Source organism: Leptodactylus fuscus, chromosome 11, assembly GCF_031893055.1.
Source record: "Leptodactylus fuscus isolate aLepFus1 chromosome 11, aLepFus1.hap2, whole genome shotgun sequence".
Taxonomy (NCBI): Eukaryota; Metazoa; Chordata; class Amphibia; order Anura; family Leptodactylidae; genus Leptodactylus; species Leptodactylus fuscus.
Window position 1 is genome coordinate 39,067,996 of NC_134275.1, and position 15,649 is coordinate 39,083,644.

At 43.7% G+C, this 15,649-nt stretch overlaps 1 protein-coding gene across 1 annotated transcript; it reads left to right on the forward strand.

Moving 5' to 3' along the window:
- Positions 1 to 1,698: 1,698 nt before the first annotated feature.
- GNL3L (G protein nucleolar 3 like) lies at positions 1,699 to 12,782 on the forward strand. The gene is made up of 15 exons (XM_075258951.1): positions 1,699 to 1,745; positions 1,827 to 1,864; positions 3,056 to 3,166; positions 3,401 to 3,517; positions 4,842 to 4,925; positions 5,593 to 5,728; positions 6,360 to 6,463; positions 8,343 to 8,487; positions 8,868 to 8,955; positions 9,408 to 9,585; positions 10,197 to 10,339; positions 10,572 to 10,708; positions 10,818 to 10,966; positions 11,729 to 11,900; positions 12,476 to 12,782. Exons 1-15 carry the CDS (start codon positions 1,733 to 1,735, stop codon positions 12,541 to 12,543), a joined length of 1,683 nt encoding a protein of 560 aa, XP_075115052.1. The 5' UTR covers positions 1,699 to 1,732; the 3' UTR covers positions 12,544 to 12,782.
- Positions 12,783 to 15,649: the final 2,867 nt, after the last annotated feature.

The following is a 15,649-nucleotide window of genomic DNA, read 5'->3' on the forward strand; positions in this document are numbered from 1 at the left end:
TCTGAATGGGGTGGATTTAGAGAAAAACTGCATTTTTGTGTCTTTCTTACGGGCTTTGCTTTTAAGGTGTTGACTGCGAAGCCGAAATGACATCATCTGTATTCTATGGGTCAGAACGATTCTGGGGATACCAGATTTATATAGTTTTATTTACGTTTTAACCTCTTAAAAAATCCAAAACTTTGCAAAAAGAAAAAAATTCTTGGTGCCATCATATTCTGACACCAGGAACTATTTTATATTTCTGTGTACTGGGCTGCATAACATGAGTTTTTTTTTTGCAGGGTGGACTGTACTTTATATTTCCACCATTCTGTCTGACACCCTACATTCCCATCGATTGGCAATTTGAAGAAGTCACCATGTTGGCTAAACCCTGTGGCATCTTCACTATATACTAAGAACAGCACTAGACTAGGCAATCTAGGGAAGGACATAGAGATTTAACCCTGATCAAACCAGTGATACAATATTTATTCATAATCAGAATATCTGGCCCTGGGCAACCTATAAAGACACATACTCTTCTATACTCACCACAAGTGACTCATGTATAGGATATGGAGAACTGTAAGGGCTTCATTATACAATGTTACCACGACCATCGACTAAAAGCGGTCATCTGTAAAAGAAACAATGAGGACAATTATATATATAATTATATGTATAAGCAGAGACCCATTGCTTGTCTCTACTTTGGTACATGTGTTGTACAGTCTAGGATGACGTCCCACAGCCAATCATTGGCAAAGTAGAAGACACTGGCACTGTCTGGCACTGCATATAGGGCACTGTTCATAGATGCACTATATATACAGGCACTCTTTTCATGGCATCTGTTTATGGGGACATTGGCACAATATACAGAAGCCCTGTTCATAGGAGCACTCTCTCGCTGGCAATTTTAAGCTGGGTTCACAAATGGAAACTGAATCCGCTTAAATAAGAGGTTATCCGCGGACCCCATAGACTTTAATAGGCTTTGCTGGGTTTCTGTCCAGAGAGGGCAGAAAAATGTAGAGAGAAAAGTCCTGCTTGCAGGTACATAGAAGAGGCACAGGTATGAATCTCGCCTTACAGAGGCCCTCACTGCCTGTCTAATATTGTATATAGGAGCACTGTGTTCATGTGTGCATTTACTGGCTCTGTATACAAAATATATCTGTATCTGTATATGGTGGCTCTCTGTGGCACTGTATATAGGGGCACTGTCTGGCATTGTGTATAGGAACACTCTCTGCCTGGCACTGTATATAGAGGCACTCTATTTGTGGTGGCTCTCTCTGACACTGTATATAGGGGCACTGTCTGGCATTGTGTAAAGGTACACACTCTTCCTGGCACTGTATATAGTGGCACTTTTCTGTCAGGCCGTGTATATAGGGGGGCTCTCTGCCTGGCACTGTATATGGGGGAACTCTGATACTGTATATAGATATCTATGTAGTGATGTTGTGAGACCATATTTGGGCACCTATACACCCCTGTACATGTTATTATAAAGCATTCCCGCCATGTTTAGTCTTCAGTCCTGGACACTTCTGCCCACCTCACCGTCTCCTAGCACAGACTCCTGTATATATACACTGTATACACCCTCTCTGTAGTATCACATCTCCACCATGTCTCCTCACACACCAGCCCCGCCTCCTGCTCCAGCCTCCTCACAAGTCTCTTCTCCGCTTTACGACACTTCTCTTTACGGCAGCGGCCCGAGTCTTCCCTACACACCATGTCCCGGCGCAGTAAGTCCCCGTGTTACGGTTATGTCGCCCGGTCCCGTTCCGGGCTGTGACTGATTCTTTTCGCTGTGTTTCCCTCTGCAGAAAATCGACGACCTGGGAAAGGAGGCGGCAAACAGCAGGTATAAGCACGGCTGCAGCGGCGGAGGGCATTAGGACCGGGGCCTGGGGCGGACTGAGGCATGACGGGACTTGTAGTTTCTTCAGCCGCTCACTCAAGTGTGTAGAATGTGGGAAGAACTACAAATCCCGGCAGGAAGCGAGAAACACGTGTGAACAGCTGAGGGAGAAAACGTGTGTGTGCAGGCTCATGTGCTGTATGTCAGGGGATCGTGATACTACAACTCCCAGCATGCCTTAACCCACTGCTGTTTCATAGGAGAAGTTCTGTTTCCATAGTTAAGGTTCCATAGTTATGTTTGGCATCTATTGGTTATGGTAAAATGACATAATTACACCCATAGGGAAACCGTGGCATGACGTAGCATGATTCGCCATCTTTCCGTGATTTCATCGTGGACACTGCAACTATTTTAGGATATTTTAGAATTTCCTGTTCCTTATAAAGAGGTCTCCCACTAACACTCGGTTGACAGTGTATGAGTTAAATGTCTGAGGGTCTAACCTAAAAAAAAATCACAAGTACAATGGTCTCTATGTTCTCTCTGACCCAAGTGTGACTACCGCTCCATTCACTGACAGATTTTTTTTATAGATTGTGAGCCCCATATAGGGATCACAATGTACATTTTTTTCCTATCAGTATGTCTTTGTAGAATGGGAGGAAATCCATGCAAACACGGGGAGAACATACAAACTCCTTGCAGATGTTGTTCCTGGCTGGATTGGAACCCAGGACTCCAGTGCTGCAGTGCTAACCACCAAGCCACCATGTTGCCCCTACAGGGAGGGATTCTGACACGGAAGGCCCCTGCTGATCAGCGCTGTTTGAAAAGCGCTGCGGCCTCTTCCTTGTGCTGATGATGTCACGTTCATCAGACGCATGGTACAGCAACAGCTTAATCACATTCTAGTGAATGAGGCTGCGCTTTAATACCAAGCATGGCCACTATACGATGCACAGCACTATGTTTGGTATTTAGTGAAGAGGCTGCAGCACCCACCTGAACTTTAAGCAGCTGACTGTGGGGGTCCTGAGTATCGGACCCCCATTTATCACATATTGATAATCTAGCCAATGGTTTCATCATCAATATACAAGTCCCATGCCTTGCAAGAACAAAGCCATAGCTGTATCTTGCAGTACCCTGTTACATTATATTAACTTCTCTCTGGTTGTTGTGGTTCCACAGGGGAACAATCCACTGAATACTGGGAAAAATGTCAAGAAAGATCCTGGAGTCCCGAACCTGTCCCACTTCAAAGAGCAGGCCAAAAAGGAGGCTGAGCAGAAGAGAAAAAGGGTGAGTCTACGGCTCTACTTGAAAATGGCTTTAAGAAAAGCTTTGTAAGGTTTTGAGGAATTTATTGTGTATCTTACTCCAGTTTCTGGAATTAAATTTATGGTACAAGTCACAATTTTGTTGCACCACCATATTTCACGTGTGAATAGGATAAGGACAGTGTTCAATGGATGTTTCCATTCAATGACTGCAAGTGGAGGACTTGTCATGGACGCTGTGTTCTTGTTTTTGCAGGTGGAAGAGATGAGAGCAAAGCAGAAAGATGCAAGGCAGAAAGAGATGGCTAAGAGACGGAGCTTGGACACATTTCAGAATGACGTGCTGAGGCGGCAGCAGGAGTTCGAGCAGAAGGTCTGAACATTGTGGAGTTTTAAAGGGGTTTCCAAGAGTTACATATTGATGGCCTGACCTTAGGATAGTTCATCAATATGTGAGATTACGGGGGTCTGACATCCAGGTCCCCTACTGATCCGCTGTTTGAAGAGGTTGCGGTGTGTTCCCTTTACCAATGATATCACCTTTATCAGTCACATACTACAGTAGCAGCTCTGTCCCATTCAAGTGCATGGGGCTGCAATACCAAGCACAGCCATTATGATATGTATGGTGCTTAGTGAAGAGACTGCAGCACTCACCCAAATGCTGCACCCTCTTAGCTGATCGGTGGGTGTACCTGGTGTCAGACCTCTATGGACCGCATATTGATGCCCTTTTCTAAGAAACAGTCATCCATATAGAATTCCTCGAAAACCCCGTTAGGCTGAGGCTCCACGTTGCGGAAATGCCGTTTTGGGGTTTTTTTTGCAGATTTTCTTGCGTTTTTTTTGAGCCAAAGAAAACAATGTCTGAAAAAGGAATGGAAAATATAAAGGAAGTTCTTATACTTCTACTTTCTGCTCCATCCACTCCTGGGTTTGGCTCAAAAAAACGCATACAAATCTGCAACAACAAAAAAGCTGCGTTTCCGCAACATGGGGCCTTAGCTTTAAGTATAAATTTGCTCATAAAGTATTAGTTGCTCCAACAGAAGAGAGAACTCCTAAAGTGAGGCTCTGCTTGTGACTAGATTGGGCTGATAACTGGTGGTCAAATAACTATTACTCCCATCACTGCCCCCAAATACACATGCATGCAGTTGCAATGGTAAGGGGGAGTGAGCCTTATTTCCCACAGGAATGGAGGATCAAACGTGTTGAAATCAACATGCGTGATCCTTCTTTCCTTATAGCTATTGGTGGGCAGTGATGTAACATTTATCTATCCGGGACATACACAGTTCCCATTGATATCACTTTTGGATAACTGATGAGTTGTAATTGTGAACATGACATCCCCTTTAGAGGGGGTTTCGAGGCTAAATAATTAATGACCTATCCTTAGGATAGGTCACCAAGTAACAATCAGCTGGGGACTGACTGGGGATTAGCTGTTGGAAGAGGATGGCATGTTCAGAGGAGTACTGCAGCCTTACCAAGTACAGCGCTTTACATTGTATAGTGGCTGTACTTGGTATTGCAGCTCAGCACATATAGTTGATTGAGCCGTGAACAGGCCTTGTGACTAGTTCACTGTGGGCCTGTAACACACACCATCTTATGTGTCGCCTATATATATAGTTTATCTGTATGACTGGTCTTAGCTTGTGGATATGACTAGTACATTTTTCTGTGTGCAGGAGGCTGATCTGAGGAGCCTGGAGAAGCACGAGCAGCTGGAGAATGAGAATTCCAGGAAGGCCTATTATCGGGAATTTAAAAAGGTCAGTGCCCGTCTCCGAGCTGTGCCAACTTCTATGTGGGTGTTGTGTCTAGCCATCCACTGCAGGAATCTTGGTGTAACATTATATACTTCACGGTTCAGAGTCTTTCCCTGACTGTGAGTCACAGCTGTGCAGATAAGACTGTTAAGGTGCAGAATCGGCATGGTGGCCTTCATTCTCAGGAATTATGGGGGTCCCAGAGGTCAGACCTTGCTGATAATAAAGTAATTACACATCCTAGCAATATGCCATCACTTTATGACATGGGATGTCACGTGTATCGGTCACATGGCCTTCTTGCAGCTCAGTCCTACTGAAGGGAATGTGTCTGAGCTGCAATAGCAAGCACAGCCACTGTAAACTGTGTGGCGCTGTGCTTGATTGTCTGTGATCTCCTCTGCAGATTGGCGAGGTTCCCGGGTGCGGATCTTCTATCCTAAGTCATCAGTTGATAACCTGAAAACTCCAATAATCCATTCATTCTGATAATTTTGGGAATTCCTTTATTTTATTATTTTTTTAAACCGTAATTTTTATTAAATTTTGTGCAATAAGTCATACAATAACAAAAAAAGATAAAGGAAGCAAGGAATTCCTTTATTCTATTGATCTTAACATTGTATTTTCTTGACTATTCTGTTCCCCTTCAATATTTTTTGTCATGTAGGTGGTGGAAGCAGCTGATGTGATCCTTGAAGTCCTAGATGCCCGGGATCCGCTGGGCTGTCGCTGCCCGCAGGTGGAGCAGGCTGTGGTACAGAGTGGCACGAGCAAAAAGCTTGTCTTAGTCCTCAACAAAATAGGTTTGTGTCATAGGAAACATCACAACCACATTCATCTACATAGAAGAGAGGCTTTGTGTGTTCACAAAGTATATTCACACCTGCAGGTCTTACCCACAAAATCATGCAGCCATTGGGCTGTGCGGGTGGGCAGGGCACTGACATAGAGTTGCCATACTGTTTGGTCATATCCTTAGCTGAGCTTAATGTTGCCTGCATTACAACAAACCCATCAGCTGTGCGATCTGGACTTACGTAGGTTATTGTGCTAAGGCTACGTGGCAACTTGTAGGACAGGCAACGATCACAATGTTGCACGGCCTGCATTGCAGATTCTACAAGTGCATATGGTTGTGTTGCAACCTGCAAATTACTGCGACACCGCAGTTGGTAGAATTCCAACAAGTTTGGATCTCTAGAGACAGCTGTGCTGTGGTGGCAGCAGCTTGTTGGTGGCAACAAGACATATAGTAATGGTACAGATATATTAGTACAGGAATTTTAGGACAGGCAGCAAGCCCCTGACATCTAGGCAATGTACTAATATGTCATTACCATAAGGTTCTACTATCCATACGGACATGATCTTGTGTTTCCTGATTTTGATGTTTTTTGCATTACAATATTAAAGGTTTTTTTTGTTCCATTGTAGATCTTGTATCCAAACCCATAGTGGAGAAATGGCTGAAGTACTTGCGGAATGAATTTCCCACAGTGGCGTTCAAGGCTTCTACACAACAGCAAAATAAGAACCTGGTACTTGGCTTTCTATACATTAGGGCTTCCTATCAGTTCCCCAATTATTAAGAGGCTTTCTTGCAGTTGAATATTGATGACCCCGGACCAGCAAAGCGGCCGCAGCACTCGCCCAAACATTGTGGTCTTTTTAAACAGTCATTTAGTGGGGTCCCAGGTGTTGAACCCCCATATACTGTATATGATCAATTCAATAGGTTACTGTCCGCACGACTCTAGATTCACATGAATTATAGTATACAGTGGGGCAAAAAAGTATTTAGTCAGTCACCAATAGTGCAAGTTCCACCAGTTAAAAAGATGAGAGGCGTCTGTAATTTACATCATAGGTAGACCTCAACTATGAGAGACAAATTGAGAAAACAAATCCAGAAAATCACATTGTCTGATTTTGTAAGAATTTATTTGCAAATTATGGTGGAAAATAAGTATTTGGTCAGTAACAAAATTTCATCTCAATACTTTGTTATATATCCTTTGTTGGCAATGACAGAGGTCAAATGTTTTCTGTAAGTCTTCACAAGGTTGGCACACACTGTTGTTGGTATGTTGGCCCATTCCTCCATGCAGATCTCCTCTAGAGCAGTGATGTTTTGGGGTTGTCGCTTGGCAACACGGACTTTCAACTCCCTCCAAAGGTTTTCTATAGGGTTGAGATCTGGAGACTGGCTAGGCCACTCCAGGACCTTGAAATGCTTCTTACAAAGCCACTCCTTCGTTGCCCTGGCGGTGTGCTTTGGATCATTGTCATGTTGAAAGACCCAGCCACGTTTCATCTTCAATGCCCTTGCTGATGGAAGGAGGTTTGCACTCAAAATCTCACGATACATGGCCTCATTCATTCTTTCATGTACCCGGATCAGTCGTCCTGGCCCCTTTGCAGAGAAACAGCCCCAAAGCATGATGTTTCCACCCCCATGCTTTACAGTAGGTATGGTGTTTGGATGCAACTCAGTATTCTTTTTCCTCCAATCACAAAAAGTTGTGTTTCTACCAAACAGTTCCAGTTTGGTTTCATCAGACCATAGGACATTCTCCCAATACTCTTCTGGATCATCCAAATGCTCTCTAGCAAACTTCAGACGGGCCCGGACATGTACTGGCTTAAGCAGTGGGACACGTCTGGCACTGCAGGATCTGAGTCCCTGGCGGTGTAGTGTGTTACTGATGGTAGGCTTGGTTACATTGGTCCCAGCTCTCTGCAGTTCATTCACTAGGTCCCCCCGCGTGGTTCTGGGATTTTGCTCACCGTTCTCGTGATCATTTTGACCCCATGGGGTGAGATTTTGCGTGGAGCCCCAGATCGAGGGAGATTATCAGTGGTCTTGTATGTCTTCCATTTTCTAATTATTGCTCCCACAGTTGATTTCTTCAATCCAAGCTGGTTGCCTATTGCAGATTCAGTCTTCCCAGCCTGGTGCAGGGCTACAATTTTGTTTCTGGTGTCCTTTGACAGCTCTTTGGTCTTCGCCATAGTGGAATTTGGAGTCTGACTGTTTGAGGGTGTGCACAGGTGTCTTTTTATACTGATAACAAGTTTAAACAGGTGCCATTACTACAGGTAATGAGTGGAGGAAAGAGGAGACTCTTAAAGAAGAAGTTACAGGTCTGTCAGAGCCAGAAATCTTGATTGTTTGTAGGTGACCAAATACTTATTTTCCACCATAATTTGAAAAAAAATTCTTACAAAATCAGACAATGTGATTTTCTGGATTTGTTTTCTCATTTTGTCTCTCATAGTTGAGGTCTACCTATGATGTAAATTACAGACGCCTCTCATCTTTTTAAGTGGTGGAACTTGCACTATTGGTGACTGACTAAATACTTTTTTGCCCCACTGTATAGTGCATTGCAGTAATATTCTCTCACTATATTACAGCAACAGAGCAGAGTACCAGTGACCCAAGCATCAGAGGACCTGCTAAGCTCTGGCGCCTGCATAGGAGCTGATAGTCTAATGAAACTTCTCGGAAACTACTGCAGAAACCAAGACATCAAGACGGCCATAACAGTTGGGGTTGTAGGTGCGTGGTGATTTCTTCTATGAAATCTCTATAAGAAAGGACTTAAAGGGTCCCAAATAGCCCTGTTGTAACACTTTCTTTGCTCTCCTTAGAAATAAAAATAAAAAAATCTTTATACATAGCCATAGGTTTTCCTAACATGGGCACTAATCCATATTCGTAGAAAGTCTAAAGATGGGTACATTTCTGTATTCATAAAGGGTCTAAGGATGGGCACATACCTGCTTTTATCGGGGGGTCTTGGGATGAGCACGTACCTGCTTTTATAGGGGTCTTAGGATGGGCACAATTCTGGTTTTAATTTGGGCATTCACGATTGTGTGCGTTTAATTTTTAGCCACTTTCAGTCTCTTTATCTCAATCTTTTTGCTTGTCTTCAGGTTTTCCTAATGTAGGAAAGAGCAGTTTAATCAACAGCCTGAAGAGGGCGCGTGCGTGCAATGTTGGAGCAACACCCGGAGTCACCAAGTAAGGGCTCGTTCACATCTGCGCCCCGGTCTCCGTTTTGCAGGTTTCCGTTTCCTGCCTGAAACTGGAGAGGAGACGGAAATCTGCAAACAGTTTTCAAACGCATTTGTTTGAATGGGTTTGGAAAGTGTTCGGCTGTGAGCGTTTCGTATGCTCCATGTCGAAACCGTTTTTTTTTTAACCAGACAGACAAAGTCAGACATGCAGGACTTTGTGTCCGGTAAAAAAAAAAAGTTTCGCCGCGGAGAGCACAAAACGCTCACAGGCGTTCACGGCCGGACACGGTCTGCCAGGTTTCCATCTTCTGTTGGCAGAAAACGGAAACGGATCCCGGGCGCTGGTGTGAACCCAGTGTAAGCAAAAACAATACTATTTACTACAGGTATTCTTCACCTTTTTATTATCTGAAATTATCATTATTTTTGCTAAACTTGGACATATTTTACCGCCAGGTGTCTACAAGAGGTTCATCTCGACAAACACATCAAACTTCTGGACTGTCCAGGTATCGTTATGGCAACATCTACATCCGACGCCGCCATGATTTTACGTAACTGTGTGAAAATTGAGCAGCTGTTGGACCCTGTAGGACCGGTGGAGGCCATCCTGAGACGCTGCAATAAAGATCAGGTACGTGGTGGTGGTGGCGACATCGGGTACAGTAATGGAATATTTCCTTTTTTTTTGTGACACTTCTTAATAATCCCTTATTTTCAGGATTTACATATCAGGATAGAGAGGTTTATAAAAGTAGAAAAAGGGTTGATTTATTCCGGAGATAGCGCCACCCTTGCTCATTGGCTGCGTCTGGAATTGCAGCTCTTTTGTCAATTTATCTGATTCATCATATTGATGGTCACCCATCTTTCCCAGGAACAGACTTTTCTTTCTGACTTCTTGACTTAGGTTGGAAATTGTTAGGCTGGGTTCACACGATGTATTTTGTCACGTAATGTGCCACGTAGACGCCGCGGGAGCATTTGCGGGCCGTAGACGCTCCCATTGTTTTCAATTAGAGCCGGTACCGTATACGCGGCGCTATTTTGCCGCAGCCACAAAATAGCGCCGCGTATACGGTACCGACTCCCATTGAAAACAATGGGAGCGTATACGGCCCGCAAAAGCTCCCGCGGCGTCTACATGGGACATTACGTACCAAAAGACATCATGTGAACCCAGCCTTAGAAGGCTCATATACTTGGGATGAATGAATAATGGAAGGATTAACTCTTGTCACTCAGATCATTCAGCACTACAAGGTCACTGACTTCAGGGATACTTTGGAGTTCCTAGCCATGCTGGCTAAAAGGCAGGGGAAGCTGAAGAAGGGCGGCACGCCTGACCATGAGAAAGCCGCCAAATCTGTTCTAATGGACTGGGTCAGGTAAGTGATTCTGTCGAGTCTCTCTGTAACTTGATGTCAGATCCCAAGCACAAGTTCAAAGTACTGCAAAACTACAACACTCAGCATGCTCAGACAGCCTATGGTTTGTGTGGGCATGATGAGAGTTGTAGATGTGCAACAGCTGGAGAAATGTTGGTTGATAATGGTGGCAGCCTGTACCTTATAGTGGCCATCTCACATGTGATGCCTGTCCTCCTGCTCTGTCCTGCAGTGGTAGAATCAGTTACTTCACTCACCCTCCCGAGACGCACACGTTACCCACCCACATCAGCGCAGAGATTGTCTCTGAAATGGGGAAGGCATTCGATTTTGAGGCCTTGGAGGCGGACAATAATGAATCCTTGTCAAGTAAGTGTGAGCAGGAGCTTTTAGTGAAAAAGGCCCAAGTCTTCATGTCCTCCCCTAGATCTTTCTGGTACAATTATATACTTCATGTATGTCTTTCTTCCTTGTACAGAAGTCCAGTCTGCTCCTCAGGGTATTGCCATGGAAAGTTCAGATCTGACAACTGGGGCAGGGCAAGGAATAGAGGAGACAGAATGGTTGTCATCTACTGAAGATATAGAGGCACCACCTGGGACAATGGAAGTGGATGAAGATGATGAGGTTTGTGTAATTCTACGGACTCCTCTGGGCATATGAAGATTATACCAATCTAAAAGTATTATACCACTACCGATACATATTGAGAAATATTAGACTACTAACGTGGGGGGGAATGCTGGTTTTTTTTTTTTTCTTTCCATAAAAATTTGGATAAAAAAAAACAAAATCAAAGCAATAGACATTCACCAAACTGATATGAATAAGATAACACCCACCTTATGCATCAACATATAAAAAGTTGTGTCTCAGAATATGGCAACTCCAAGAAAAGTTTGGAGTTTTTTTAAGGGGTTAAAAACTGGAAAAAAAAAAAACTTTCCCCAGAATTGTAGCAACTCAGAATTGGCTGCACAGTGAATGTTGTAAAAACAAAGCCTGTAACAAAGTCGCACAAATGCAGTTTTCCTCTAATTCCACTTCATTCTGAAATTTTTTTTCCAGCTTCCCATTACAGCGTACGGAATATTAAATGGTACCATAACCAAATACATAATTTGTCCTGAAAAATTAAGCCCTCATATGGCTCCGTGAATGGAAAAATAAAAAAGTTATAGGGGTTGGAAGGCAGGGAGTCGAAAACTGAAAAATGGCCACGGTGGGAAGGGTTAAAGCTGTGCACTTCCTCCTGGAAACATAGAAATACATTAACACAAACATTGTGTACACTGCCTGGATAGTATTACAATGTCAGACTGCATAGGAATGGTTTGGTCAGTAAGGGGTAATGGTCGGACCCTTTATTTTTTCTGTGCTGTTTCATAGTTTGGACCTATGACTGTTGAAATTAAAGCAACCAAAGGCAAGACCCAGGAAGAAACTGAGCGAGTCCCCAAAGCTCCCAGCCTAAAGGAAATCCAGGGAGTGGATCCACTGCAACAAGGACAGGCCCTACATGCGGCCAGTAAGAGGAGGAAAAAGCTGCAGAAAAGAGCAAGTGAGTAGCCATTCCTGCAGGGCTCTTTATGTGCACAGAGACTGTATAAGGGCCCGTTCACATGGAGTAAATGCAAAATACATCTGTAAAAATAAGACTCCCATTGACTTCAATGACATTCTTTTTTACACGTGTAAAAAAAACACGTCAAAATACACATTTTACACATACATAGTTTTTAACAGACCCTAACACATGGTCCTGCTAGGGTATACGGCAAATCCTTTGCCAGTGTAAGTGAACGTAGTCACAGCATGACCCCAAGGGTGTACTTGGTAACATTGCAATGCCATTCGCTTACATTAGCGAAGGTGTAAAAGGGTATGACTGATACTTAGTAGTGACCAAAGTCACCATGCAGCCCTGTTGCCACTATATGGAGCATTTAGCAGCATCGTGTTGTCCCCTTGATATACAATGGTTGTGTTATTATCCCTGCAAGACTTTTTTTTTTTGTATATGAAGATTTTAGGCAGAGGACCACACTATAACTTGCAATGCATGTGTTATAATAGTATACACAGGAGTGACATCTCATCACAAAATCTGACATTAACTGGTCTGTTTTCTTGCAGATAAAATCGCTACCAAGTTGTCAGATACATTAACGCAAGCGATGAATTTTGGATTTGGAGATGACTGAAAAACTCAAGTCGGATGTTTCTGGGGACTGATCTGCCTTATAGATATTTTAAACTGTCCCTGACATGGGGCTTTAATCCAAAGAACTGTATTGTGGTCTCCGACCACGCAAGGACTCTTCTACTGTCAATGTATCATGCCAATTAAATGGTGTGCTGAGATATTACATGTATGGTCGCCTGGAAAGGGGCTTTTCTGGGATTGATATGTTGCTGGCCTGTCCTTTGGATAAATTATTGATCATAACTTGCAAAGTCCTTTAATAGCCATTGCTGAGCAGTTTGCAAACTTTGCACAGAAAATACCACAGTCGGAGTAATTGGAGGTGTAATGTGAATATAGGGGAACTCTGTATATCTAGCCCTGAATGCTGCTAGTCGTATGGAGGAGGTGACAACAGGTCGGAGTTACCCAATACGGTTTCTTAGATAATCAATGCTAGAATGGAGTGGGTAATAGCAGGTGCTGCCTAGTATGCTATGGTTCCAGTAGGTGGCGCTGCCTCCTGTGACTATTAATATGAGATATCACTTGCTGTACACTTCAAACCAGGCAAGTTAGGGTTATATATAGGAGAGGCATAGTTAGCCTCTACTTCATTAATGCAGCACCCAGAAATGCTGAAGCTCTGTGTGTGTTATAAGTGATGGGCATGGTAGAAGAGTCAGCTGAGATAGCGCCACCTGCTGGATGCACAACACAACTGACTTATATCACTCCATGCTAGACCTTTCTTATATAGGTTGAATTATTTACAATTGTCTATCCGTGCCCAATGAGGCAGATTTTTGAGGGTGCAACTGAAGAGGCCCAATGCACCAGCATTGGTGTCTGTACCAACCATGGACTGGTATAGATTTCAGCTATATCTTCTACCTGTATTCCTATACAGGCCATGATGGCTGACCCCATCATCTTTTTACAAAAGTGGCAGAAAACACCGATGTCACAATCGTCTGTGCAAATATGACATGTACACAAAGATTGTGACTGGTCATGCTCTGTATACCAAAAAAAACAACCAACCTGACATATGGCATAATGTTATCTTTTACCAAGACTAGAAGTGCGTTGAATAAGGTGAAACAAGGTAGAAAAATACATTTATTTAGTATAATGATAAAATAATCAATCTTAGGGACATCTTATTCATTGGGCGCTGAACACGCTTGTAGTGCTGGGTCAGTGTCAGACAGGCTATGTGATAAGCAAACAGCCATAGATTACAGTGTAGACATGGAGTTGTTGATGGAAGCCCCGCTGCGCAGGTTGTAACGGGGAGTCTAGAGAAAGGAGAGGAACAATAGTAAGTACCGATATAGAACTGTATGAAGAGGAAAATTGGCTGCCTGCAACCACCACGAGGGTGAGCTTACTGTATAGAGAGATATACAGCTCCAATTAAACCCAAATCGTAGTAAAGCTCCCTCTAGTGGTAAGGTGGAGATAGATGGGGATTTGGAACCATCAAGAGAAAAAAAAAAATTAAATTATTCTGCAAACCTTAAAGGGTTGTACTGGATTAAAAAAAAACATGGCTGCTTTCTTCAGAAAATAGTACCTGTACAAGGGCAGTGTCTTTAATAACAGCTTGAATGGGGCTGAGCTGTAATACCACACAGTCTTTAGACAACCCCTGTAAATAGTGTATAGGCCGGTGTGATCAATATAGAAATAGTTACCGTTGGCTGGGTGACCGGGATATTATACACAACTGGCTCGGAGGGTCGAGAGCTTCTTCTGCGGCTGCCGCTGCGTGATCGGGAGCGAGCCCTTCTTCTTGGTGTGCTTGTAACTTGTGCTATGGAAGAGAGAACAGTGCTATTAAAGATACACCAACACACAGAGCACAACATGGCTGACTGTAGTAGTACAGTGACACATCGGTCTGCATTGGAGATGTATACAGAAAACGACAAAGCCAGACTCACAAGGTATTTCTTTACACAGTCAGGTATGACCATGTATAGAAATGCATCTCACCGAGTTGTACACTGCTTATAGAGTCCCTCGTAGAGTCACTCGCAAGACCATCCTGAAGAAAGGAAGGATCAGGAATCCCAGAATCCCCAAATATCAAATCTTCATTCAGCAGAAAATTGTCTTGAGAGCCCTCTGGTTTGCTGAGCAGCTTTTCTGCAGACAAAGGGAAAAACAGTGTTATCCTCAGAGCGACGCTGAGAACAGCTCTTACAAGGGCGTTTTTAAGACCCCATAAAGACTAGCTCATGGTTGTAGATGCTCTGCCTGGTGTCCATCTAAAAGAGACACTTGGGAGGAACAATCTGCATCATTGGGAGGGTTCTCATGGTCTTTTTCGGATGGAAGCAGGTTTAACACCCAGCTCACCTAACCCATGCTGGACCAGCAAAAAAGACAGAAGTCTATGATTATGGGAGACTCTATGGCCATGGACACTGTGACTCTTCAGTGGAGCCAAACATAGCCACATAAATGAGGTGGTGCCATTTCTGGAAGACAGCTATGTCCAGGGATTCTTTTTTCTTTCTTTGGTGGTATTTACATGCTTTACCTAAGACTTGTTCCAATACTGGGTCACCTCATTGGAACCTGTCCCTATAGCAAAATAAGAGGGGGAGGGGGTGCTGGGTACAGGATCTGATCACATGACAGTGTACAGTACCAGCTTCCCGTATGATGCTTTGCAGCTCAGCTTTAGTCTCCTGAAGTCCATGCAGCACCTCCAAGCTCTGCTTCTGAACATCCCGATGTGTTACAGAGACATAAAGAAGAACCAATAATCCAAGGGAAATGGAGATCTTTCTTGCTATCCCAATCCAGAAGGTCAGGCTCTCCTAGGCACAGATCATAAGGCGACAGGTTAGGTACAATCGAGCACCAAAAATATATTTTTTAAAAAGTTAATTTTAGCCAAAAAGATTCCGCACCGTCTGGTCATAGCTGGGCTGTGCACCTCCCACGATATAGGCGCAGATCATCCTCTCCATATAGATGTTCAGAGCCACCAACCCAAACAGAACCAGCCTGTGGAGAGAGGGCAGAGCCGGATATACCAAGTATATACACAAGCGCCAGTAATGGGGAGGGGCGTCTGGATTACCTGGCACCGGCTGTACGCTGACTGG

Bases quoted from the DNA above. Each gene is read 5' to 3' on its own strand.
- GNL3L (XM_075258951.1), top strand. The intron at 4,926-5,592 runs GTCAGTGCCCGT...TTTGTCATGTAG, and splicing joins ATTATCGGGAATTTAAAAAG to GTGGTGGAAGCAGCTGATGT. The intron at 10,709-10,817 runs GTAAGTGTGAGC...TTCCTTGTACAG, and splicing joins CAATAATGAATCCTTGTCAA to AAGTCCAGTCTGCTCCTCAG.